This window comes from Pseudoliparis swirei, chromosome 24 (genome assembly GCF_029220125.1).
Source record: "Pseudoliparis swirei isolate HS2019 ecotype Mariana Trench chromosome 24, NWPU_hadal_v1, whole genome shotgun sequence".
NCBI classification, from domain to species: Eukaryota; Metazoa; Chordata; class Actinopteri; order Perciformes; family Liparidae; genus Pseudoliparis; species Pseudoliparis swirei.
In genome coordinates this window covers 6,874,960-6,902,705 of record NC_079411.1, presented here as the reverse complement: position 1 = coordinate 6,902,705, position 27,746 = coordinate 6,874,960, and the positions used below count along the sequence as shown (strand labels likewise).

The 27,746-nt window shown below is 43.9% G+C and overlaps 1 protein-coding gene across 1 annotated transcript; it reads left to right on the top strand.

Annotated features, from left to right (window-relative positions):
• The first annotated feature begins 666 nt into the window (after nt 1–666).
• On the top strand, nt 667–26,989 carry fhip1aa (FHF complex subunit HOOK interacting protein 1Aa). The gene is given in 16 exon segments (XM_056409547.1): nt 667–858; nt 9,299–9,363; nt 11,065–12,583; nt 16,231–16,322; nt 16,324–16,413; nt 16,415–16,535; nt 16,538–16,891; nt 18,461–18,619; nt 18,781–18,867; nt 19,841–20,008; nt 20,646–20,725; nt 20,848–21,050; nt 21,994–22,896; nt 22,980–23,158; nt 23,382–23,490; nt 24,725–26,989. Coding segments are annotated over 14 exon segments (2,841 nt in total). The 5' UTR covers nt 667–858; nt 9,299–9,363; nt 11,065–12,478; the 3' UTR covers nt 24,916–26,989.
• The last annotated feature ends 757 nt before the right edge of the window (nt 26,990–27,746 follow it).

Here is a 27,746-nt window from a genome sequence, read left to right as displayed (position 1 = left end):
TGGGAACACTGGGTGGACTTAGAGACACAGAAGCCTCCAGTGTAACGGGTATAATAACGTGGATATCATGTGGGGGAAAATACATCCTATAGGAGTTTTAAAATACCATGTCAACATTAACAACAAAAACATTGTCTTAAATTATGGATCAACTTTGCTGGTAGTAAGAGATATTTGTATCAAATACAGACAAATGAACTTAAATGGTCATATGGCTCACGTTCAACCTGCCCGTGTACCTTCATATTCTGTCCAGCAGGTGGCGACACACTGTAGACATCTGAAGTCTCTAATCATATCTCTTATTTTGATCGCGTTTTGATCAAATGAACCATGATTACTTTGATTAGGCCGATGTTATAAACTCCGGGAAAGAGATACTGCATCCAAATGAAGTTTCAACTGCAATCTGCGATCTGTTTTGATTCGGAAGAGTGTCGCCTCACATTTAAATAGATGAACACTGTCCAAGTTTCAACCCTTCAGGTTATTGAAACTTGATACTGAGTTATTCTTCTTTTTATTGATAATTTCTCCCAGGTTTATTTCTCACGAGGGAAACTAACACTCCTCCAGGGGACTTGGGCCTGTTGTCTCTCAGTGGGAGGAGCCTTCAAATGAGGATTAATGCGGTTTCACCTATGAGTGTGTGTGCGTGTGAGCGTGTGTGCGTGTTGTATGTGTGTGTGTGTTGCGCGCCGCCGAGCAGGTTAAGTAGCTCGGTTACACGGATAATATCTCCGCGCAGTGTTATGAAAGGGGGACATTATGGAGCTGTAACAAGGAGCGACCCGGTTGTTTATTCCTGAGAGGAAATAGCGGCTCTTTACGCACACACCGGAGAGGATCCCTCCGACGGTAAGAAAACAAAGAAATTAAGAAAGAAGGAACAAAGTATTGTTGACATGTGTGGCGTTATCTCACGGGAAACATGGCAGTGACACACTGGTGCTGTTGGATGTTCCATGTGTGTGTTTTCTTTTGACAGTTGCGGGGTCAGTGATTGACATGCGCGGGTGGCTTGAAGGGTTGGGTTTCAGGGGGCAACCAGAGGTCTCTGCTGGGTTTACTGGGCCATTCCCAGTCTGAATGACCACTGGTGTTTGTATCTTTCTAAGCAAGGGGGGAAAGTGTTGAAAAGAACCCCCTGCTGTGTTTCCACGTTGATCCCCTGCTGTGTCCTCAGTGTGGACCCGCCCTGTCTCTAATCATAGCGCACTATTTCTGCAACTTTAGGCAACGAACACGTCGCCGCGTAATAACATGTTTTCCAACGTATCGGGTTACGTAATCCTGTGGAAACCTGCAGCCTCGTTCCATCCTCGTGTGTGTGTGTGTGTCAGCACCATGGAGAAGTTACCTCACGGCGGAAGTCTGAAGGGAAGCCGAGCTCTCCTGGTCCACCACCACCGGGGAAGGAGAGCGCACGCAGCCGGTGTGGAGTTACCAGCCAACAGCATGCATGTTTCATGGCGGGCCACCCTGTGTGATTGACAGGCCTGTTTACAGGCGCTCTCCTCCTCCCACGTGCAGAATCAATGTGACCCTCAGTCAGCTGATCGGAGGCCAGTTTGTGGGAAGAAAATATGTCAAACATGATTGTGCTTTCATCCTGCTTCGGATTTATTATCAGCTCACGGAGAAGTTATGTTTCCTCCCTGTTGTGTTTGGAAGTTAACTGGATAGTTAAAAAGCTTGTAAACCAAAGGATGTTTAGGGCTGCAATTAACTATTTAAATTATTGACCAGTTAGTTATTTATCTCTATTTATTGTGTCTATATAATACAGCCATAAATAGTCAAACAAAAACCACAAGTACCCCGGATGACCAACTCAAATAGTTTTACGGTCCAAAATGCACAGATCTTGATTATTCTTCCACATTAAACACTTTTGAGAAGATGTAAAAAGAGAGCTCTTGTCAAAGGGATCAATTTGATGATCAAAATAGTTTAATATTATTGAAACGGACAAATAAAGGCCTTAACTGATTCAACATAATACATGTATTTGAATCAGACCTTTCAATAACCCCAAAAAGAGCATTTTTCTTAAGCAAATCAATTGTTTCTTCTTCTCTCTTCAATTATTGCCCCGTTATTATAATAATGGTATACATTTGGCAGCCAGTGGATATAGTTTGAAGTTTGAACAGTTGCCATTTTTCAGCACTATGAACTGTGCTCCTGTCACTCTATGAGGGTTTTCTTTTCTCTGCAGAATGAAAGGTATTTGTACATGTCGTCACTTTAAAGAATGTGAACATGGGAGATTTTCATGATCGCAGTTCAGTGTGATTTAAAAAAAAAATTCCTCTTGTGTTTGACCGAGCTGCACTTATTCCCTGTTTCTTTCTGATGCTGCCTGCACACCGTCTGATCTCTGTTTATATACATAATCTGTTACATGCCGCGGCTCTCCGGCTGCCTCCTAATCCGTTACACTCCAGAGACGACAGCAAAACTGTAAAATCTCTATACATTTATTCATTTTTCACAACAACCCCCTAAACCGGTTTGACATGAGTACTGACACGCAGTAAAGAATGCGAGTGAAGTCTAACATCAACTGTACGATCACCACTGATGTTCAGACGGGACTCCAATCCCCCTTAGTGGGGATTCGGTTTGGTTGACACCAGTTGTCGGAGCGATCATCCACAAACAGGATCTCAGAGTGGCCGCATGCGATAGGCAGTGAAGAGGCCATAATAATGTGATTAGACATTACATGCACAGGTCACAAGGTTGCGATTGCCATCGAATGAGCTTCACCTTGCTGGTTGCTGCCGATACCGAACATAATGCGACGGATTGTTTGAAAAGTAGTGTTTTTGAAGAGCAATATAATATCGAACGTTAACTGTTTTATTGTAGTGAGTGCAAAAAAAAAAGATGCCAGGGCCGGATGGATAAATTTCTGCTGATTTAATCAGTTAAACTGATGATACGTTTGGCAGAACCTGTGGGGAACTGGGATGGAACGGGTGCTGCAGTCCCCAGCAGGTGTTGAACCTTTCCCACCACAGATGCCGCCAGCTCAGCCTTGTCCCGTGTTGAGGATTAGCCCCGCCGTCCCCATTTCTGGCCCCACGCTGACCCTGAGAAGTAACAGACGGCATGGAAGCTATGTGGCATTAGCGACTGGCAGTATTACTTTAGCGGCTCAGTCAATACTATCATCGCTGCCTTTTTATCTAACCTCCATTAAAAGAATAATTCAACTTTGTTTTGTTTTTGTTTGAGAAGGTTGAAATCATCCTTGTGTCTGTGTTGATGGCGTGAAGTCATAGCTGGAGGTGAATAGCCAAGTTTAGCTAGTTTAACTAGTTTAGCTAGCTTAGCTAGCTTAGCGGTCTTCACATTAATATGACAGCAAACAACTTCTTACTTTTAAAGATATAGTGGAGTAAAGTTTCCCTGAGCAGTGAATGAAGTTACTTTCCCTCTTTGTGTTAGTAAATTGCGCTTTATTGTGCTTTGGTCTGTGAGATTGCAAGTTAAAAAAAGTGTTCTGATTAAACACATGGATATGAGAACGTTTTGGAGGTGTTGGTACGCATAGTTTTGACATTTTGGAGAAAGCCAGACTCGATGTTCTCTAGAAGTCAGGCTGATGACGCTCAAACTAGCTCCATCAGAAACAAACTCTGTTATTCTAATAAAGTACATATTGGCCTATTCTCTCAGCTCGGTACGAAGAATCACCCTCATTTGTCTCGTCAAACAACCTTGTATTTGTAGTGGAAAGAGTAGAGCTTGTCCCTGAATCTGGTTGAACCACTTCTGTTGCAGGAGAATGGCCTGAAACGAAAGCACCAGTCATGTATGTGAAACCTTGTTGTCATAGGAAAGTAAAACATAGTGGTAGAGGCCAGTGTTTGTACAAATATACACTCGTTTGTATCTCCGTTGCCATGAAAATGTTTTTTAAATGAACTCTGTTAACCTTTATTTTCTTTTAACTTGTCTTGTTCTGTGTTTTTTGTTTGTAACTATGTGTTTCTTATGTTGCTGCCTGTCTTGACCAGGGCTCCCTTGAAAAAGAGATGTTTAATCTCAATGGGACTCACATGGTTAAATAAAGGTTTAAAATAAATGTCCGAGGGGGGAAAAAGCTCATCATATTGTAGACGTTTTTTAAAAGCGATGGAGAGTTTGTTGGTCATCCACACACAAACTAATATTTGACGCAGATGAGCCTGGCAGGCTTTTTGGTGTGTTCTGTATTCCCTTTAAAAACATTGAGTATTTTTCCAGTTAGCTGTGTATCCGTTGCTGTTTGAACCCTCTTTGCATCCAGTTGGCCGAGTGCAGCTCTGCAGCTCGCTCTCATCTCTCTGATAAACATCTCCTATCTTCACACACGTGCTGTATCTTCCAGTCCGCATGCAAACGCGGCTTCTTTATTTGATCGTCGAGTGTGACGCGATGCAAAACGAGCGCCAGAGGAAGCAGCAGGAGCCGAGATCGGAATGACCCGCACTAAACACGTACTTATCACCGGCAGAGGCCTATTGTGGTGCGGGGATGGGCTGAATACCAACATGGAAGTAGGAACGATGTCACCAGCCCACATTGGGCGCATACAATGTGGTCATTTAGCACGTGAGGGCCAGAAAGGACCAGAAAGGAACAGTGGAACGTGACGTGACCTGTTGTGTAAAAATATCAGAAGGCATTTGTAACATTTTGGTTGTAACAATCTGGGAGGGTAATAACACGAAGAGATGCTTTACATTCTACGATTAGGCACTCATGACACATGTTGACATTAAAGTGTGGTGGTCGCTTAACCACGTTAGTCCAGACAGAAAATATCTCAACAAATAAGAATGTTTGGGAACATTTCTTACAGACATTCACGGTGCCCTGAGGATGAATCATAAGGACTTTGTCGATCCCCCGGCTTTTCCTCTCGTGCCACTTTTAAGGCTGACGTGTTTTTGAGTCAAACTGTTTGCTGGATTGCTGGGAAATTCAGAAACACTATATTTGTCCCCGGGGGACGAATTAGGGCCCCCCGCCCAAAAATGTAATTACTTTACTGTTCCACAAAAATTCTTAATTTGGCACCGGACCATGATGGAGGGAGCTTAAGTCATACTGTCTGATAAATGAATATAATGTGAATTTTGTCAAATTTAATAACATGACAACTATGAGTTGCATCTTGCTGAAGAAAAAACAATACACTCACACATTAAACACCCATATTGCACAGTACATGTATTGAATCAAGCATCCACAGGTATGTCTACATCCGAAAGCCATCTCTCCACTGGAGGCTGAACTCTTTCAAGAGCGTTCACAGTTTGAAGTCTTTGATTTGATCAAAAGGGCGTAGGGGCTCTTTTATCCTTGCGTTGGCTTCTCTAAGGTGTTCTCTTCTTCTTTTATTTGGCTTAGTTTTTTAAAATGCTGTATTCCCCCCCCTATGGCTTTTGGGTACTGCTCCCAGCTTGACTAAGCACCCGTGTCTCTGTTTGAACACGTTAATGAATCTCCTCTCGCGATCACGCAGCGCTCTTGTACCAGCAGCCTGTTTGTGAAACCAGTTTGGAGAAACCAGCCGACACCCTGCCAGCCTTCATGTGTATGTGAGAATCCATGCAGGGAGCAACACCATCTGCTTACATAATCACAGTCTTATCTCAAGAGTTATTTAAAGTCATTATTCAGCACCTGTTAGTTCATATATGGAACAGTATAATACACGTACGATGGAATGAAGTTCATAAGAAAATAATTTATTTATTCACAGAACCCCCCTCCCCAAAAAAATAATATACATATATAAATACAACTATTTTAAATGATGTAAATTAATACTTTGAATTATTCTATTTGACATTCCTTTGTCCCTTTGTTGTGCTGCTGAGTGGATGAAGATGGCCAAGACTATAAATTATCAGAGCCGGTTCTGTCTTCATCCGTAGGCCTTACATATTTCATCAGCTACTATTACTTTAATGGGCCTGTCCGTCACCGTGTTGCCACCTCACTGTCAATTATATAATAAGGCTGGCACCCTGAACGCCTCACCTTGTAGACACCATGTGTATTTGCATATCTACTCTCTCACTCCCTGGAATAGATGTTTTTAAGTCTTGTTTAGCAAGAAAGCCGATCTGTATTCTGAGAACAGGGCGGGTTCGGCCTCTCAGCTATTTGCCCAGGCGATGCCTGTGTGTGTATGAAAATCTCTGGGGTGACTGAAAGCTGACAATACCAGAAACCAGATCAGAAAAAACCCAGAGAAAACCCCTCGAGGCGAGCATTTCGCTCTCTTTCTTATTTTTTTCTCTCAGCCTGTTTGCTTCTTTCAGCTTTGGGCTATTTAATCTCTTCTTTCCTTTCTTTGCAAAGCACGCAGGTGCAACACAATAGTTCTCACTTTGTCACCATGTTTACCTTGGGAGAGCCTGTTGCTCTCTTTGCTGCATCACTTGTGAAACCATTCGCCAGGTTTCCAGCTGTACGTGTGTGGTGATGATAAATAACCATTTGCAGTCGGAAAGGCATTAGTTGGTCCCCCAAAAGAAATTATGTTTTGGAACACTTCCTGCCTCTTGTACTTTTTCGTCTGTGTCAATTATCAAAGGAATACAACAGGAATAAATGGAGGCATCGACGAACACTGAAAAAAACTCATCACAGTACAAAAGAATATTGTTTCTGTTTGATGTGATATTCTTGGCTTGTGAGACCTTCAATCCTGGCCCGTCGAAAGAGAAGAGAAGAATATAATTGGTACAACACATCAGAGCAAACAAGTTTCTTAAATATTAAAAGAAAGAAAAAAGGATCTTGAGTTATCAATCATCTGAAGGTTTGGGCAAACATTAACCCAAAGTCTGTATGTTTAGGAAATAATTTCTGAACTATGACTGTGTTGAGGTGACTCAGAAAGTGACTAAGACAGGGAGGGACTCTGTGCCGGCCTCTACACTCAGAGGAAAGCCAGGGATGAATTCATCTACTCTGTTGATCGTGTCTCCTCAGTCAGATAATTACAAATACTCGCCGGAAACGACGAGTATTTGTAATTATCCAATTGCCATAATTGGATATTTGGACATGAGGAGAATTCGGCGAGGCTTGTGTCTCAATTAGACTTCTATGCCGGCAGTTTGAGACTGTAAACAAACAATGATGCACTCAGGCAGCGCTCAACATTCAGATCTCAAGAACCGACACACACACACACACACACGCACAAAAGATGTATTTTTAACAACCTATATTTTAGCATGTGCTCCGCTTGTCCCATTTCTGGCTGCACTGTATTCCAGGTTATTTTGAGCAAGTAGAGCAGTGGCTTCTGGGTAACTGTGGGCTCAATGTGACAGCATGACAGCAGGTACTGTAAACGAGAGCACAATGTAGGTCACGGCTCTCATTAGCAGGCCCTCTGCTGGATTAGTTGTAAACCATATGTTATTATCTTTCGGTCTGTGTTGCATATTTCAGACCCCCGTCGGATTGTTCGGAGGGTTTCAAAATGCCGGCACGGAGTTCCAGTGGAGTATTGATTTACTAAATCCAAATCTTGACCTATCTGGCCCATAGTTAAATAAATTAACAGTACCAACTGGAGCATATTTGATAGAAGGATGTCAGATTATTATTGTCTGAGAGCAGCTAATCACTGATTACGTCAGGCTAGTCTTGCTGACAGAGAAAAACAAACTTTCAGCTTTTTGACAATAACCGGTCGGCATCAATAACTCGCAGGACAACAGGAGTGAAAAGTGAGACGGGTAAACAGGGGACAGCGGTCTACAGCTAGCGGGTTGATGTGCCGCAGCCAATCAGGATGTCCCGCAAAATGCTTCAGCCGTGTTCTCTGCATCTAGACGAGACATAAGCAGGATGTGATAATTCTATGTATTTTCCTGCTAAAATGTTGCCAAATTATGGCTCATTCAGTCATGCTAATTGTTGTTTATCTCTGTCTTCTCCACCAGTGGCTTCAGCCCAACCAGTAAAGGAAGTTTTAAAAACCTGTTATTCATGCTGATATGTTATGTGCTTTAAAAAAAACATAGTAACAGAAACATTTTTATTTGGATTTTTATTATCATGATCACACACGAATGACCTCAAACACGTACTTGGCATTTCTGTATTGAAATTTCTTCTCAGCCAACACGTACCAATATTTCTGCAGCAAGATAATATCAGTTATTTTAGTAAAGCTTTGTGTCTTTGGTTAAATCAATTTTATGTGAAACGGAGAGACTAGTTTTGGAAAAACCCAACGCACATTAAAACCATAACAAGCCACAGTTATTATCAGCCCAAAAGCATTAAGAGCAAAATGACACACGCAGGAGCTGACATACAGAAGGAGGTTTGATTACACACTGTTATCGCCTCAGTTATACAAGATGATGAAATATTCCAACTATTTTCGGCTCAGAAAACAAGAAGAAAAAAAAGAAGAGAATTATCGTCACTTTTCCGGCTTTAGCCACAGGGTTGGAGTTTCTGAGCTCACATGTCAAAGTGTCTTGAACAAGACATTTGCTTGTATGTTGTCGAGCAGTGAGTCTCTGTGAGTTACACTGAACCCATCCATGGGTGGTCTTTATGATGTGCTCCATCTGTCGCCCTCTCACACTCTGTTTATTACACAACGTCACGCTTTTATGATGAAGATTGCACGTTCTCCTCGAAACCCACGTTTTTATATTCGGGGTCTGGACCTTTTTGAATCTGCCCACAAACTGAGTTGTGGTATCAGGCAAACGATGTTCATAAAAAAAGTTTTTAGAATAGTTTATATGCCATATATATATATATATATATATAATCATGTTTTTAATGTTTACGTAATTTAAATTGTTGCATCTGCTGCATTACGTGACATGATTTCCCACGATGGCTCGGTGTAATTTCAGGGGAGGGCAGTTGGCCTCTCGCTGTTGTAAAGGATGCCAATTACATCACTAATTGGAAGAGACGATGGTGTTACTCTCCCACGATGGAGGGATCATGAGGATCTGATATTGTTGTTGTCATGCAATCGGTTCATTCTGATCTTTCTCTGCATGTTTTTTTTCTTTCTTTTCTTTCACCGACTCCTTTTCCACATACACTTTCTCCCGCCTGCTCTCCCTTCCCTCCCCCCTTGTAACCTCCCCCCTATCCATCTCCGTCCAAGAAGCATTCGGAGAAGCTTACTCATGTCCAGTCACTTCCCACCATGGCTTTCCTCTCACACTCACACACTCGCATCCTGCTCCTCTCGTTGACATATCTTCATCCCTTATTTTTTTCTTTGTGACAACAGGACAAGAATGAGGGCCTTGTCTGCGTCGCGATGCGTCCCAGTTAGTTAAAGATGGTTCAGCGAAGGTAAGAAATCCCACAAACGCACACTCTGGCCTCACGACTTTCACATTCCTTCTCAAGAATCCAGCCGGCTCTCTCCTAACTGAAAGCAGATGGTGAAGGTTTGACTGTGTGCCTGGCTGTGCCTGAACTCGGCGGTTCGTGGGGATGTTTCTGCCTCACTGGGGCCAAGTGGATTCAAAAGAAGGGGTTGAGCTGTGATTGGCTGAGAGGCACATTTAGGGGCAGGAGCTCGAGGCTCAGATTCGGTGTTGTGGCATGCAGCTGCTGCATGTTTCACAGTTGTTCCCCTGTGGGGACGGAGTGCATAAGATCCTGCGTAGTGTTTGAGTCCTGATGTTGTGTGAGTGTTTGAGTCCTGATGTGTGAGTGTTTGAGTCCTGATGTTGTGTGAGTGTGCAGAGACGGACCGACTTGGAGCATTCCACGTCCTTTAAAGCGACGCTAGCGGCTCGGCTCCAGGGATGCCGGTCCGCTGGTAGAAATATGTTGGGTTGATTTTAGATGACGTGTTGTGAAGATATTCATGGTCCCTTGAGGATGACGCCCACTGATGATCCCTGACTTTTCCTCTCGCGTCACCGTGAGCTCGACATTTTGGGTTTTGAGTGAAATGTCTTAACATCTCTTTGGAAGTGGGGTGATCTGACGTGTCTTGTGCAATCGACAAATGAAGATGATATTTTTCAGATTCTTTGGTTTATGATCTCAAATCTGAAATACAGAGAAGTGCTAATAAGCAACTCTTAGTTGATTAATTGTCTGTTTTGGCCTTTTTTAAAGTAGATTTTTTCCAGCAATTAGTCATTTTTAATGCTTTTTTTCATGCTGACTTATTTACAAAACGCATGGCTCTTCTAAAGGCAAGATTTAAAGTTTTTACTTGCACGATTTCATCGATTTTTCTTTTTTTAAGGGAGTTTTGGGTTAGATAATAATAATCACATTTTAAAAAATCCTACCTAAACTATAAAGGCAATCTGGTTTGAATTGACATCAATCACTAATAACTCAGCTGGTTTATGAGATTTTTAGTCAACACTAATCTATAATCAGAATCAGAATCAGAATCAGAAACAGTTTTATTGCCAGGAATGTTTACACAAACGAGGAATTTTTTTTGGTGGAAGGTGCAACATTTGGACATGACAGACAAACAACAATCAACACGACAGAAAGACAACAAATAATGTGAAAGTGTTTGGGTGTGTGCTTCAAGTGGTGTGTTTTAGTTAAAAGTGTATGTTACGCGTGGCGTGTGTTTAAGTTAAAGTGCATGCAAATAAAGTGGCATGTGTGTGGAGGAGGCCTCTAGTTTAAGTGCATGTTAAAGTGACGTGTGTGGAGGAGGGAAGAAGAAGGAGGTGGGAGGAAGGAGGAGGAAGAGGAAGGAGCGGGAAGAAGGAGGAGAGAGGAAGGTGGAAGAAGAGGTGGTAGTCCTGGGGGTGACAGTCAGTCAGTCCCGGGTTCCATTGATGAGCCCGACCGCCGACGGGAAAAAACTTTTGGTGTGGCGGGTGGTCTTTGTCATGATGGACCGCAGGGAGTGTCCAGGGTGGGAGGGGTCAGCGACAATCTTTCTGGCCCGCTTCAGTGACCTGGAAGTGAACAGGACCTGGAGGGAAGGCAGATTGCAGCCGATAACCCTCTCGGCCGAGCGGATGATGCTCTGCAGCCTGCACTTGTCTTTGTCTGTGGCTGCAGGGTGCCAGACGGTGATGGAGGAGCAGATGATGGACTCAACGATGGCCGTGTAGAATTGTACCATCATTCTCCCTGGCAGGTTGAATTTCCTCAGCTGCCTCAGGAAGAACATCCTCTGCTGGGCCTTCTTGGTGATGGAGCCGATGTTCAGCTCCCACTTGAGGTCCTGGGAGATGATGGAGCCCAGGAAGCGGAAGGACTCCACAGCGTCACTTTGGATGAATGGAAAAATACAACACTGACTTGAAATTCTATTGACTGTTTCAGCCCATAAATAATTCATAAACAGTTACTAATCGGTCGATTAAACCGATTAGTCGACGAGGATTTGTTTTTGTTGGTGTAGGACAGCTGTAGTTAATATGCTGACATTACTAACATGTAAACAAGGTCAACATTATAACTGCTCAACATCAGGATGTTAACACTAGTTATTGTTAGTATGTTGGCATTAGCATTTAGCATGTAATATAGTCTCTAGTGATAGTGGATGAAAACATTCAGTGATAAAGCACATCCTGCCATCCCTCCTCTCGGAGTGCAGGCCTGTAAACTGAAACATGTTACAGTTTATCATACATGTGCTTTTTTCTCTCTCACATTATCCAGTTTGAAAAAGCACGACACTCTTTCTGTTGCTCGTGTTGTCAAATAAAATGCCTGTCTAGTTTAGCAGAGTCAATCTTTCCAGGAGTGTCCTCTCCAATGGAAGCAACACATTAGTTCCTTTCTGGGATAAAAAGTGGGCATCTTCCAAATTTCCATGGTATCAATGTGAATGTTTGAACTGATCTGCAAAGCTGGCTATTTACAGCTAAAAATAATATATATTTTTTATTATGCAAACAAGCAACGCAGACCTCACTTTCTTAAGTATGTCGTCTTTCCCCCCTCCCCTTTAACTCCTCACATTCAGCTGAGAGTTCTTCACACCCGGCCGCTTTCTGATGTCGACATTTCTTTCTGTCATGAGAGGGATCTCATGGGGCTGCAGAAATCCACTCTGGGTGTCTTAAGTAGTCCCAAAACAATTTGACACCTGTCTGAAGGTACAGCAGGCAGCCAAAGTCGATTAAGATATCGCGTCTCTCTCTCTGGTCATCTGACTTTGCCTGTTATTGTTCTCTCTCCTGCATATCTGTCATCGCTGCTGTGTAGCCATGCAGAGGGAGAGTAATGCACCACAATCTCCAGTCTCATCGGTGCATCTGTGCTGCTATTTTATGAATCATCTCTTTGTGAGTCTGCATATAATCATATCTGCTTCCTTTTTTCTTCTTCTTTTCTTTCCTGCATCCTCAGGTCCTCTGTGGTTATGCTTCCTCCCGTGGTTATGGTTGCACCAGTAAGCAGTCAGGAATGTCCTCCTTCCGCCGATGACATGGTTTAACCCACGCACGATCCGGTCACCGTGATGGCCTCCATGGTTGCCAATGGAAACCCAGATGGGCAGTCTCTGGTCCTCAAAGGGGTGGATCCAGAGACCTGCATGATTGTGTTCAAGAACCACTGGTCTCAGGTAAACGCCAGCACCGCTTCGATGAAACATTTGACATTTCAGGACATCCACTCATTTCCGACAGTCGTGGCTGGAGGCATTATGTTTTTCGGGGTTGTCCGTCCATCCATCTCACTAGTTTTTCAGAGATTAAGACCGCAAGTTCAATACCACTCTGGGTTGTACACATTTGTATTAAACCACATACCTTCTGACCAAACTAACCCAACTAATCCCTATGAGCTAAACTGGTGACAAAGGGAATAAAAACACTGGAATTCAGCTTATTTATCTGTAAGCCCCACGAAGGGTCAGACCCCACACTGACACACTGCAGACATTAAAGCAGCCGACACTTAGAAAAGTGTGTTGATAGCTGACTCCTTTGTGTCGGGCCACTGTCATTCCGTGTAGCGTTGGTTCATCTCCGTGTGGGCGGAGCGGCCTCGCGGGCCGCCACGGCCCACCGGGGTGAGCAGGGGCACGAGTCGCTGCTGCAGAGAGCCAAACGTATGAGACAGTCGGCCTCCTGCTGCCAGTATTCCACTGGCCATAAGTGCAGTTTAGTGTTGCGGGGGCAGCTCTGGAGTCAGTTTATATCGTCAGTTAGATAGAAATAAAGAATGATTTGTGCAGTCGTTTTCAAATTCATCCACTGAAGGAGGAAAGTTTCCTAAACATTTGCACACATAAGCATAATGACTTGCATATTGGACCACTCACAAAAGTAAGATGTAGAAACCTTGAGGCCTTCAGTACACAATCACTAAAAGTGAACTCTTCTGTGAATAGGATATTTGTATCCAGGAGTTACACTTTTTGAAATGAGAAATCTTTGCATATTTATATGTTTTGGATGTTTATTATTTCTAAAATAAGTTTGAATTTAAGACATTTAATTACAATCATTTCAACTTTAGTGGAAACTATACACACATTATTACAGAGTGTATGTCTGGAACGTGTCTTACTTTTCTTTAGCTAGAAGTTGTAAACGCAATTGTTTAGAGTATTTGTTAATGTCATTGTTTTGTGGGTGATTCGTGTTTTCTAATGAATATTACATCCCTTGGTTGAAATTAAAACCTACTTTCTAGAAACGTTAGTATGCTCCACTAAGTTTGATGTGTTTGTCTATCGAGCTTGCTTGTGTTGGAATAGATGAATTATTCTGGCAACATGCGTTGCGTTGTGTGTATCTGTTGTTGTGCTTGGTGAATTCAGATTGAGGTAGAAGAATTGTGTTGAAAGTCCGCCTATTGTTTTGAATACAAACCTGCCGTAGGTCGAGAGGTTATCGGGCTTGAGTCCAGACCGGTGACGGCCTCGTCCCTGAATATAATGGGAGGTTTACCATTGTAGCTAATACATCAAGTCTGTTAGGGATCTGTATTTAATTTGACTTTTTACACACTCGCATATTTCTTCACTGTGAACAGATCAAATGAGAACTCCGTGTTCAGATTAAAGATTGTTTTGCTTTCGGCGAACCGGCAGCACAATTTCGTATTTACCAGCGCCGCTAATCTGAAGAGCGATAAGAGTGCTCTTGACTTTGGTTTCAGTTCGGAAAACCTTGAAACCCGAGTGACATGTCGTGAGTAGTACTGGCCTTGTTCCTCCGTGAGGAGCTCTGCCTGTTGCATTGGCAGATTAGGTTAGTGTTGGTTTGCTGCATCTTATCTGCCGCTCCTCAGGCCTCACTGAGCTCATTGTGTTGGTTCTGACATGCAAAGTGATCGCTGGGTTGCAGCGGCTGCCAGCAATCTTTAACTTGTGATGGTGAGGAGCCATAGTGACGAGGAAGAAACTGCCCTGACGCCTTTCCTTCCAGGTCAACGTCACATGACCCCTGAGAAATTAGTCCACATTAAATATACACATGTACCGTTCTGTGTGTAGATTTAAGAACATCTTCAGAGTTCAGGTACACCAGACATGTCCAATCCCTCGGGTGAGTTTGCTTTCTGGTGGTTTCAATAGCAATTTTATTTTTGGAAATCTGGCCCATACATGATAAAAGTTTAAGACATATTTGTTATTTATTTGATCTTTTCATCCCAATTCTGAGAATAATATTTGGGATTGTTTTTTGCAACGTTAACACCTTTTTTTAAACTTTTAAATTGGTAATTCAGAGCACTGCTTGAATATGACACTTCATATGTCATCATGCATTAATAATTCATAAGGGCCTGTTCTGTATAAACTCTGTAATGTCCAGCAGCTTTAAGAAAAGGCGCCTGCATCAGCACATTTAAGAGTGTAAAAGTTGAGAGGTACTTTGAAGAAATTGATGCATCTTTAAAACTTATAAAAGAAGTTTAACTTTGCTTCCTAATTATTTGCTTTTTTTAGTCCTTTTCTTAAATGCAAAATTCTATATATCACTCTATTTCAAAGTCCAGGTTAGGGTCGACTACATGAAACACATATTTTTATTATTTTTTTTCATTTTTTTTTCAAACTGAGCTTTCATTTTCTTTTATTTTTTTTTCTTTTAACCTTTTTCACTGTTTCACTGAGGAGAACAAACAGAAGAAAAGAGTCCCCCAGTAGTCCTCTGGAGCCTTGCTCAGGCCCACCACACAGGGCAATGAGGACTGGGAGTTGTACCGTCAGTGATGATTAAATCCAAAACAAAGTGTTCCCAAGCTCGTGTGCTTCTTTTAAACTTGTCCACAACTCACCTTGATAGTGTCAGTAATGACCCGACTCTTTCTTCCCAGAGAACAACTCTTCTCTTCCTCCAGACTTGAAGAACTCTGATCTCACTGGGGGGGGGGGCCCCCCGGGCGGGGCGGAGATCACAAACTCTGTCCTCTTGTTTCCATCAGCCAGGCCCAGCCCTCTAGCGCACAGGCAGTTATCGTCATGGCAGCAGTGTCAGGCCGGGGACACTGGCTCCATTATTGTGACTCTGGTTTCTACGCAGCCGACACACAAGGGAGGGAGTGGAAACACAAAGGACTGTTTCACTGTGTGCCACCAAACTGAGTCTATCTGTCGTGTGCCGCTGGTTTGTTTACACCCTTTGTTATTGATAATTAACCTGTGGGGTAGAAGGGAATGGTTTTACCTGCAACTACGAAAAGAAAAGATAACACTGACTTGTACCATGTGTCAAGTCTCCATAGTATAGCCGATATACTTCACATTGTGTCAGTGGTAATGCTTCAGATCGTCTTTGTCAACATCAATTCATACCGTTTCTATGCATTTGGCACCTTTTTAAAGCCAAGTGATCAATTTGCGTCTTTCTTAGATTCCATTGATTGAGTTTCTGTCCATCCTCACCTTGTGTTCTCCAAAATGGTGGCGATCAGTCGGCAGCAGTGTTTCTCATGAGGAGAAATAATTTTGGTGGCTCGCCAGTAAAGATGTGTACCCTTACCGTATCATTTTGGAAAATAGGAAGGGAGTAGATGTAGGAAGTGTAGAGCAGCCTGATATGATGATTAATGTAAAAATATTGTGTGTGCAAGTGTCACTTTCCAAGAGTTCTCTAATCAGTCTAAATAAATAGTTCTGTCAATTCACTTTGTACTTGAATGTAGGTATGATGATGTAATATGTGACATGATGGGCTCATTACTACTCCATGATCTTGCATGAAATTCCAAAATGTGGTCATAATGTGCTCATAATCCTCTCTTCTCTCATTGCAGGTGGTGAAGATTCTGGAAAAGCATGATCCCCTGCGCGGCAGCTCCACCCTGGCCTCCCTCAATGTCCTCCCTCTCTCCGCCGGCAGCTCGCCCTCGCCCTCGGCCCCGTGGCGGAAGCGAGGCAGCTGCGGGTTCGACGTTCGCTGAGTGCATGCTGTTCCCGCTGATGAGGGAGCGAGCAGCGGTCCCATGGGCCCATGGAGGGCCAGGGAGTGATGGATGGAGGCGTGATGGAGTGCCTCGTGTGGAGGGAGTTCTGGAGTTCACTGAAGCTGGAGCAGCTCAAGCAGCTCAAGATGCTGGTGAGATGCTGTGTGGCCAGCCCCTGCTGCACCACAAGCCCATCCTGCGGCCGCTCATCATGCTGCTGTCTGCTGCCTGCGGGCGCGCGCAGCGCTGTGAAGGGCCGCTGCTGGTGCTGCTGCTCAACCAGCTGTGCTGCGTTCTGGCCAAAGACCCCTCCATCCTGGAGCTGTTCTTCCACACCAGCGAGGACCAGGGAGCCACCAACTTCCTCATCTTCTCCCTGCTCATCCCCTTCATCCACCGGGAGGGCACGGTGGGCCAGCAAGCCAGAGACGCCCTGCTGCTCATCATGTCGCTGTCGGCTGAGAACGAGCGCGTGGCCAAACACATCGCGGAGAATACCTACTTCTGTCCGGTCAGTCCCGCTGACCAGTTCCCTTTTTGCCTTGGATTTGAGTACATGTGAATCCCCTCGCACTGAGCCCCTCCGTTTGTGATCTTCTTAATTAGCTCAACCTTTTCTGTATAAGGACTTGTTCACACTCATTATCTGACAGACACTCAGGAGATCCCAGACTCCGGTGACCCGTCGCCGTCATAATCAGGCAAAACGCACGCGGATGAATTCATGACGCCTCTTGAAGCGAGGTTAAACCATCTCGTTGAGTGTTACAAATGTCTGGCATTCATAAGATTCAAGCACGGTTGCGAGATAATCCCATGCAAATAATGCCATTTACACGCGGCTGCAGACATCGCAGTGAGAAACGGCTTTTGATGTGACAAGTGAAGTCTGAATTTAATTGGTTCCACTGGCAGGTGACGAGGATAATCCTATAGAGGATGTACACATCACTGCAACACTAATGATGCATCGTCTTACAGTTTAATTACGCCGCGGAGCCACAGACTCTGTTGCTGTTTCAAAATCCTGCCCAGTAAACACTTGAAATTACACCTGGAAGAAAAGACAGAAACCAGGTGAATGCTGAATTAGTGGCCTAATTATTAATAATAATAATATACACTTTTATTAATCCCCAAGGGGAAATTAGTTCTCTGCATTTAACCCATCCTTGGTTATTAAGGAGCAGTGGGCTGCAGTGATGCGCCCGGGAAGCAACTGGGGGTTCAGTGCCTTGCTCAAGGACGGCTCTCTTACCCCACTGAACTACAGCCGCCCTTTAAAAAAAAAAGTAATAATATTTAATTATCACATCATGATGATCATGAAGGGGAAATTATAGGCTAGAACACTCAACTGGTGCTCAAATATATTTATAGAGCTGACCTGTAGGAGGGTTGAATCTATATGCATGCTGTTTGAGGAGGAGGAGGAGGAGGCAGGCTGCTATGTACCAGAGGCTGCTGCAGTGATGTGCTTACATCTTGCATTCTCAAAATGGCAATGAAAAAATATTTTACAGCAAAATCGTTACAAATCTGTTGTGTGAAGCTGAAAATGAAAACTGACAGGCAAAATATACCGTTGGTGTCAAATGTATAATGAAGCCCATAATATTCTCTCAAATTATTTTTCATGAGACCCAATATATCACGTGATGCGTTGAGGTTTGCAGCACAGGTCAAATATTTGTCACGATGTAGTGAAGGAATTATAGTGTATCATAAAAACCTTTTCTTAAGATTTAAAAACCCTTGACATCCATCTTCCTGTAGTTACTGGTCGACAGCCATGCCAGCTAGTGGGCACCAAAGCAATGTTCTTAGTTTAGAAGGTATTTAGTCATAAAGCTTTAGTCATAAAGCTTTAGTCATGAAGCTTGTTTCGATGATGATGCAAAGAGAAATCATCCTGCGGGGATCCAGATTGTAAAGTGCACGACAATCCAGAGGAAAAAGTTCCAAATTTTTCAGGATTAGTGAAAACACTGATCATGAATCAACCATTGACTTTTATCTAGAATAGCGTAACATTTTATTTGACGTTGACGTGTGTCTCCTTTGCTCTCTCTCTCCTCAGGTTCTGGCCACGGGGCTGAGCGGCCTGTACTCGTCTCTGCCCACGAAGCTGGACGTCCCCAGTGCGGACTGGCACTGCCTGCACAAAGAGGACTGGCTCCGGATGCCGCCCCTCGTCCAGTTCCTCAACTCGCTGGAGTTCTGCAACGCTGTAATTCAGGTGACACACACACACACACACACACACACACACACACACACACACACACACACACACACACACACACACACATTGACAAGGTTATGCAGGTTATTCACACGTGGTAAATGGCTGCAACCGTCTGCCTGACGGCACTCTTGTATTGATGTGGCTGTTCCCAGGTGGCCCACCCGGATATCAGAGACCAGCTGGTGAGCTACATCTACAACGGATTCCTCGTGCCTGTCCTAGCGCCCGCCCTCCACAAGGTCGGTGCTCCTCTTCCGTCCCCTCTTCACCGCCATGCAAGGCCTCAGTTTGACCATAACGCAGCAGTGCTCCTCAGTAACTCCAACGTATTGTTGTGGACGGCGTTTTACTGAAGGTGGAAAGACGTGTGACGCACTTTAAAATACAAAGTCGACTGTTATCAATCCTGGGGGAGGGTTTAACCCTCCTGTTACCTTAGGGTCAATTTGACCCCATTCAATGTTTAACCCTCCTGTTACCTTTATATTTACTGACATATTTTACCCTTGAATGGGGTCAAATTGACCCGAAGGTAACAGGAGGGTTAAGAGATACGCATATCAAAGTAAAGGAGGAGTTCAAGAAGATGGATACCACTCTCATATCTGAGTCCATCTTCTCATCTAACCAGACGGTAACCTCCGGATCTGAAAAGTGAAGCCAGATGTGCCTTTTTCTAAATTTGCATTTTTTTCACTGGCCATCCTGAAACCTAGAAAACTACTCTACTTCTCACTTGATTCCCAATAAACATTAGTTTACGGTCTCACTACACAGCATGATTTTCTTTTCTGGTTTGCAACAAGATGGTGACTACCAAAATACACAACTTGGGTCACACAGGCCAATGGGTGACATCACGCTGACTACATCCACTTCTCTTATAAAGTCTGCGGATCTCATCTTAGGGCAAGAATGACAAAACAGATCACCTTTCTTCCCCGAGCAAATTAAATCCTGTCCAAATGAATCTATACTCAAAAGTGTAATAGAAACAAAAATACTTAATAATTGTTCCGTTTGCTTTTATCTGTGCAAATCTCAAGAATTAAAGTAAACAGCGTTTACTCTATGCAAAACATTTTATAAGAATATCCACAAGATGTCCTCATTCCGACATCTTCATATAAACTGTAGACCTGTTCAACGGATGATGTTTTATTTGCACAAACACACATTCTAACTGACTGAATACTTTCTTCATCTGTGAAGTTGACCCTGGAAGAGGTGATGACCACCACAGCATACCTGGACCTCTTCCTGAGGACCGTGTCTGAGCCCACGCTGCTGCAGACCTTCCTCTCCTTCGTCCTCCTCCACCAACATGAGAGCGTCCACATTCTAGACACTCTGGTCAGCCGCATCAACACGCCGTTCCAGGTACAGAACCAACCCGGCCAACTGCCAACAACTCCTCTGTACATGTTTTGTCTTCGACACACACACACACACACACACACACACTGTACTCAAAAACAGCATGACTCATGTTTAATAACTCCTGGAAAAACGACCCCAGAGGCACTTTTTGACCCATGCTGAGATATTAAATGCCAGCTTCAAAACTGGCAGAATGGTGGTGTGGTGATGCTCAGTTGCTGTGACATTAACCCGTTAGTGAAATAATTGTTTTGTGTGTGTGTGTGTTCTTCTTCTATTTTATAACATCTTGTTAAAATCCTGAACATGCATAAGTAATGTGTTCTTGACACCGCTGTGTAAATGTCTCGGGGCGTTTCCTCCAGTGTTTGCTCACCGTCGGCTTCGACACACCTGCAACTCTGGAAAAATGTTAAATGTGTGTTGACCTTGAGCATAATTAAACATTGACTAACATGTCAATATTACACATTTGCTTTTACCTTTTTGAAGCTGAATAACTTATTAATTTACATAAAAAATATAATATATATTTGACAAAAATCTCTCAACCCTCAACCTTCCCTCAGCTAATCATTACAATGAATGTACATTAATGACTGTGTCAGTAGTAATCCTGAGTTGTTATCACCTGCAGTTGGGCACCGTGTCCCTGGGACTTTTCCGCACTCTGATTGGCTTATACTGTGAAGACGTGATGCTGCAGCTCATATTGAGGTGAGTGGCACACACGCGCAGACTTTACTTTCATCGTGCAGATTTGTGTTTCCATATACCCCTCCCCCCATCCACCACATGCTGGTTTTCCTAACGGGATCCGTTCCCTTTTGCCCCCCCAGGTACCTGATCCCCTGTAATCACATGATGTTGAGTCAGAGGCGTGTTGTTGGGGAGAGGGACTGCTACTCTGTGTCAGCAGCCAAGATCCTGGCATTAACGCCGTCCTGCTGCTCGCCCGATCACAGCCCCCCGCCGCTCCGACAGCTGGAATCCATCCTATTTTCCAAGGGTGCGGAGACTCCCAACAACACCAGCGCCACGGGTAAGAAGTACGGGACATTAAAAGACTCATTTTGTCTGCTTTGTTGCAGCAGTTTTGGACATAATTTGAATGGGTCATGATAGCATTGTACTCGCCAAAGTAACGGCTCAGATCTGGGAACATGGAGACGTCGCTGTGCGGTGAGAAAAGATCATGCATATTGTAAATAAGAAAACTGTTTTTATGTAAAAACTATTAGGAGACCCAAGTTGTACTCCACTAGCATGATGCTGCAGTCCATTGGCTTATATAGCAACAAGCTCATTATTACTGGAGCTGAATTGCAATGTGCGTTGCCCTTTAACCCCTTTAAGGCCTCTGAGGTGTCCTTGAGACTGGGCTCCTGCTCTCAGCTGTGAGTGTACAGCATGTAATAATGCTCTGACACTAATACATTAAAAGTATTTATTAGAGTACTGTATGTGCTGGAGATAAGCCGAAATGAACGTCAGCTTTTAATGGCTGTCTCCTTTGTTGTTCGTTGCATTCAAATCCGCTGCAAAGTGAATTCATGCAGCAGATTTGACTATTCATAACCCCAATGGTGTACGTGCATGTGATGACCTCAGTGACTGTGGCGTGCAGACGAAACCAACAGAACAGACAAACGGAGGTATAGATGGAAAGCAGTAAGAGTGCTCACACCCAAGAATAATAATAATAATGAGCGTAATGTATTGACATTACATTTCCTAATTATGTGTAAACATGGTGTTGAGCTCAGTGTTGATGTGCATCTATCTGGAACATGGACGTATAACGGGGGTATGTGATTATGAGTATTCTATCAAATAGTGAGCCCTCCTGCTGTTTCGCTGTATGACATCACTTTACCCCCTGTGGCTACATGTCAAACTCATTAGTTGTGCTCCGCACGAATGCTGCGTCGAGGCGCTGCATGCCAGCTTCTATCGACATTTCATCTCTGTTCTTTCTCTTCCAGAAGAGAGGGAGCGCTTCTCGGAGGATGACGACGGCTCGGGTAACTCCTGCACCATCGGCTCGGAGCTCTACATGGATGTCAGTTATCTTCATTACCTCTACGACGCCCGTCTGAGCATCAGCGGCTGCATACGGGCCTGCCAGGTTTGGTCCGCCCCGTACGACGGCGAGGACCCCCCGCCGGAGAAATACCAGCCCGGCGTCCTCGAGGAGAAGAATTGGCAAACCCAGATGGCGTTCAAGCGAGTTCCACCGCCGCCAGCGCCTCGGCCCTGCCCGCCGCCCACAACGGAGCCGCCCTCCATCACCCAGCAGGAGCTGGAGTGGGACGATAGCTACGACGCGTGCCCGGTGCAGACCGGACAGGCCCCGGTGGAGCCGACACGTCCACGGTCGCCCCCTGCTGAGCCCCCGAAGCACATCCAGGAGATGAGGAAAACCGCCATCATGTTCGTGCAAGGTTCGTATATTGAGGAGAACGAGTTCCAGGACGACGTCATGGTGTACGACCTCGTCGCCAAGAAAGACACCAGAGATATTGAAAGCGGGTCCGAATCGGAGAAAACCCAACCGGGATCATCGGAGGTTCCCCTAAAAAACTCTGCGACGGCTCATAAAAACCCGTCGGACACAAAGGCCAAAGGTCAGACGGACAACGCCGCGGCCGCCGAGCCGGGCGACGACCTTCTGTCTCAGTACGAGGAGCTCATTCGCACGCTGGACACCAAAGCGGGCGGAGAGATGAAGAAGCCCGTCGCACCTGCGGAGGAGGAGGACGAGGAAGAGGAGATGGATTTCGCCTCCTTCTCTGCTGAGACGCCAGAGCCAGAGAAGCTGCAGTCGCCGTTCGGGCCCAAATTTGGCAGCGGAGGCGCGGCGAGAAAGCAGTCGGTGCCGTTCACCGGTAAGTGAAGGGAGCGCCGCCGCCGCAGCAGCAGCGTCGGAAGCGCCCGGTTGAAATGTCGCTGATGCCGATTGTTCCCGCAGGTCCGTTCGTCAGCGTGCTGCTGTCTCGTCTGGAGAACATGCACAGCAACACGCTCCACGTCAACCTGCTGCTGACGGGCATCCTGGCCCAGCTGGCGGCCTACCCTCAGCCCCTGCTGCGCTCCTTCCTGCTCAACACCAACTTGGTGTTCCAGCCGACGGTTCGCTCCCTTTACCAGGTGAAACCGAGGGGCGGGGCTTTTAGCGTCCTTTCTTATCTTTGACGAGTCAGAATGAAGGCACGGAAAGCTGAAGATTTGTGTTTGGTTGCATCGCTGAAAGATGTTGAAACTTCAGCAGTTCACCTTTTCAGATGACAATGAGCACAATGTCTCTAAAGTATCACAGCCGAGTTTCAATCTAGCTTTAATCTCCTGTTTTCTTTTCTGCGTTTCCCTTCAGGTACTGGCCATCGTGAAGAACCAGATAGAAGAGCAGGCCGCCACCAGAACAGACTTCCCAGAGCTGATCACTGCCGCCCAACACTGGCTGCTGGTCAGGGAGACTTCAGGTGACAACACACCCACATCTGGAATGTTGCCAACTCTGGCTGGAATCCGGTGTCTCGCATAGATCTATAACAGTATGAGTGAGGCGAGACACTGAACATTAACATGTTACTGCTGATGGACAGGTGGAACCTTAGCTCCTCCCATCAGTGTATAAATGGGTGCGAATGGGTGGATGATGTCATGTAGTGTAAAAGGGCTTTCAGTGACCGTAAGACTAGAAAAGTGTAATGGTATATTTACCATTTACCAACATTTCAAAGAATAGTTTGACATTTTGAGATGAGAACCGGAGTTATTTAAAAAAAAAATGGTACGGTTTCAAACAATATATAATATGTTAGTTAGTGAGCATTAGAAGGGCTTTCTTTATTCTTCCACACGGGCGATAGAGGTGTCTGGAGGCATCATGTTTTAGGGTTGTCTGTCCGCCCGTCTGGTCTATTCTCGTGAACGCAATATTTCAGGAACACCTTGATGGAATTTCTTAAAATTTAGAATTTAGAAAACTTAGAATTTTTGCAGTTGTGTCACAGTGACCTTTAACCACCAAAATCTAGTCCATCTTTATCATCCCTAATAATGTAAAAGAACATACTTCTGTACTTAATATCTTTTTATATACAGTATTACAGCAAATTGTGTTCAATAGTCTTCAGATTTTAGAAAACAAAATACATTATACAATTTATGGCGAGAGTCGGATTACAACGGTTGGCTCGGGATGAGACTTAAAAGCTTGAGCATTGTTTTTATTGTTTTTCGGTGAAAAGAATATAAACTCTGCACTTGTCGTTGGGTTCCTCGATCTCCAAAATGTGCTGTCAAAAATGGGTCGAGTTCAAAACATCTGCATTTGATAGCGGTTGTGTCTGCTGGTAACCAGAATAAATTCTCCTTGATTTTCTGAAGTGAAGCTGCAGCTGAACCCCGGAGTGTCGGGCCTGTTTTTGAACCCGGTTCCCCGTGGTTTTACAGTTGTATAAGCTAAATAAAAAATAAAAAAACTTGTTGGAAGTATGTTTGCAGAAAGATAAGAGCCAGAATGTTTCTCAGTAGGTTAACAGGGGAACTTTTTCCTGGAAAAGAGCAACACTTTTCTGGCTGAAATTATTTATACGGGAATATATTATGTTTACAAAACATCTTCAATTCCAACAACAGCGTGTATTCCTGCTTATACACAATGTATTTTTCATGTTGTCACTGTCACTCATTATATCTTCACGTTCCCAGATGACGGCAGTAGCTCCTCCCCCGGCGAGGCGGGAAGGATGATGAAGAGCTCGCCGAAGCCCAAACACAAAGTCATCTCTCTGGAGCGGACAGAAGTCTTCGCCACCGTCCTCTTCACGGAGTTCCTCAAAGAACTGGCTGCTATCGCACAAGAGCACTCCATCTTATCGTACATTCCTATGGAAGAGTGATGGGGTCCCAGTGGAGTCCAGTGACTCTGAAAGACTTCTAAAGACTCTTATTTGGGTTTTTTAAAACTATGATCTTCCGGTCTTTTTTCAGGCACACAGTCATAGCACACTTTATTTCTACCCCAAGCAAAGATAATCAGTTTATAATACTTTTAAATGAAATCTTTCTACTTCTGTAAAGAGAAGAAGGAAGGCGTTAGAATCTGAGCGGTTAGCTGCACCGGCCCGATAATGCTGGTCAGAGCGAGCTCCAGGTCCACCAACCAAAGACTGTACGGAGAAGATTTGAGCAAAAACAGCAACATTTTCCGAAGCAATCATCAACTCTTATCTGGACCTCCGGATGCCGCTGCGCCGTGCGGTTCCGTTAAATACTCAGGTGGCTTTTTCGGAGAGTTGTTGCCTCTTTGCCGGAGGATTACGCACCACGTGGAGCCTCGACGGCTCTCGCAGAATTAACAGCATTACAATGTCAGTTGAAGATTAACCGTTGGAGCCGACATCGTCACACTTCCAAACCTCTCACGCAGACGTTACGTGACAACTTTCTTTTGGGGCAAAACCGGTGGGTCACTTTTTTTTTGTCGTTGGACTTTGGTGTTGAGTGTACATTTTGTTTTGGTGTTTTTCCCGTCAATTCATGACGGTACCTCAGGAGTCTCTCGCGCACGTCCTCTAAACGACCTTCGGGTGAAGCCGCTTCACCACAGTGCACTGGTTTCTCGCATCAGTGGGCTTCACGTCTTCTCTAGACCTCATCTCCGAAACCAGAATTATTCATGCTATATTTAATTTGCCTTACTTTAGTGATGCTTTATGATGTACATATTGTTGGAATCAAAGTTATAATGACATGGGACACTATGCAAATCTTGGATATTTTGGGTATAACTAGATATTTTCAGAATGGGAAGGGGTATTTAAGAGTTTCTATCGCCATATTAGTTTTTTTCACGTGGCTATATTAAAGGCTAGTTGTTACGGTTTGTGATCATTTTCTATTGAGGGATTGTGTCGGGTTTTGTAGTTGTGATAAGTCTCACGTCACTGCTACGTGAGTCGGAGTTTTGCATCTGTTGGAAAATATCTCGCATTTTAACGGTTACAGAGGTTAAAATGTTGAACATTGCCTTCCTTTTAGTCCAAGTATTTCACATGGAATGAGACGATACAATATGTATATTTTGTTACAAATCATGCCTCAGCTTTCTTAATGAATTTACCAGGACAGAAATGCTTCATTAGTGCCTAAATTATGATTTCTGATCACATTAATGCCTGAATTCAAATGGATTTACACAGGAATTGATTATTTCTCTTGAAGTTGTCCATTGTCAAATTGACACTCAACATATTTTATTCCTCCACAGAAGACACTTAAAAGATGTTATTTTTTAACAAACCAGGTTTCTAGGAATGCAACCATCTTGCCTCATCCATTCACGACTGGATGTCAAGATATATTTAATATAATGTGGACATTTACCTCGGAAAAAGTCATTTAAAAAATATTTTTATATATAAGATGTCTGAGATAATGGACTGCTTCGACAACATCTTAAAAGTAATTAAATTTATTAGGACATAAGTGTAAGTTGTAAGTCTTTCAAAACGACACTCTGTTTATCATTATCATCTCAAGACAAAGAATTGTGTTTCACTTTAGTCTTAAACCTGGATTGTGTGTTTGTTCTTTTCATCTTGCAATAGATCGTGCGATGGGATCTTTATTTGTACACGAAGGGCTTGGAAGTGTATATTTCTCAGAGTGGTGAAAGTATTTCTCTCTGGTAAAAGACTGTTACTGAGCGCTCGATGTTTTTCACACTACAGTCTCACTGCAGACACCTCAGCCAGCACACACACATTCAGGCTGGGTAACAAGCCCAGCACAGTATGACAATCTCTGTTGTGGCAGCATTGTGTCATGAAGATGTGCATTATAGACACGATTCTGTCTCCGTGGGGTTTTTATTCCAAAGATTCAACCTGTCTTACACCATTCGGCCTCAGTTTTCTGTCCAAGACCCAAAGGCACGCCTCTTTTAATAAAGACAACTTCTGGTAAATGAAACTGGATGCATGTATTTTGTTGACTTAACCCCATACACTTTTTATAACAAAAAAAAAAAAAAAAAAACAGAACACCAACTGCTTCACCTGACACCATCAATATATTCTTTCCTTTGTGGCTGTTTGTTCTGACGTCTCTATTTTTAATACATTTCCTTTTTGGGCTGCCCTCCTCCCCCGAACCTGTGGGTATTGGAACGCACATGAGGTTTGTTTTTAAGTGAACACATGAACTCGAAACAACATTTTAACTGCTCGTAAATAACCAGTTCATCATAGTTGATTGCACAAGATTCTTTAAAAAAAAGAAGTGTTTAAGCAGCATGAAAGTATATTAATGTGGGATGAACAGGTGTATGAGGCACTGGATGCTCCAGGGACCACAACCATCCATCAAACTATTGGGAATTATTTAGTTTCACTTTAAATAACTACTTTAAAAGTTAAGAGTGGACACGTGCAAGAAGCAAATTGAGGAGGTCATGTGACGGTCAGTATTGTGTGCACTCATGAAAGACAAGCTGTCGAGAAGAGACAGAAGGATTTAAAAAGGACATTTAAGCATGGAAACAATTAATAGGGAGACACCAAAACCAGAGACGATCCATTACAGATGTTATTAAAAAGGCAAGTTGGGGGCTTCCGCCACAAGAGGGAGCTCATTGATCGCTCTCCTGTGAGAGTGATTCTCTCAGGGTTTCTGTTGCCTTACTTTTCATAAAAAAACATGTCATGTCAGCAGTTTCATCATTCTGCCT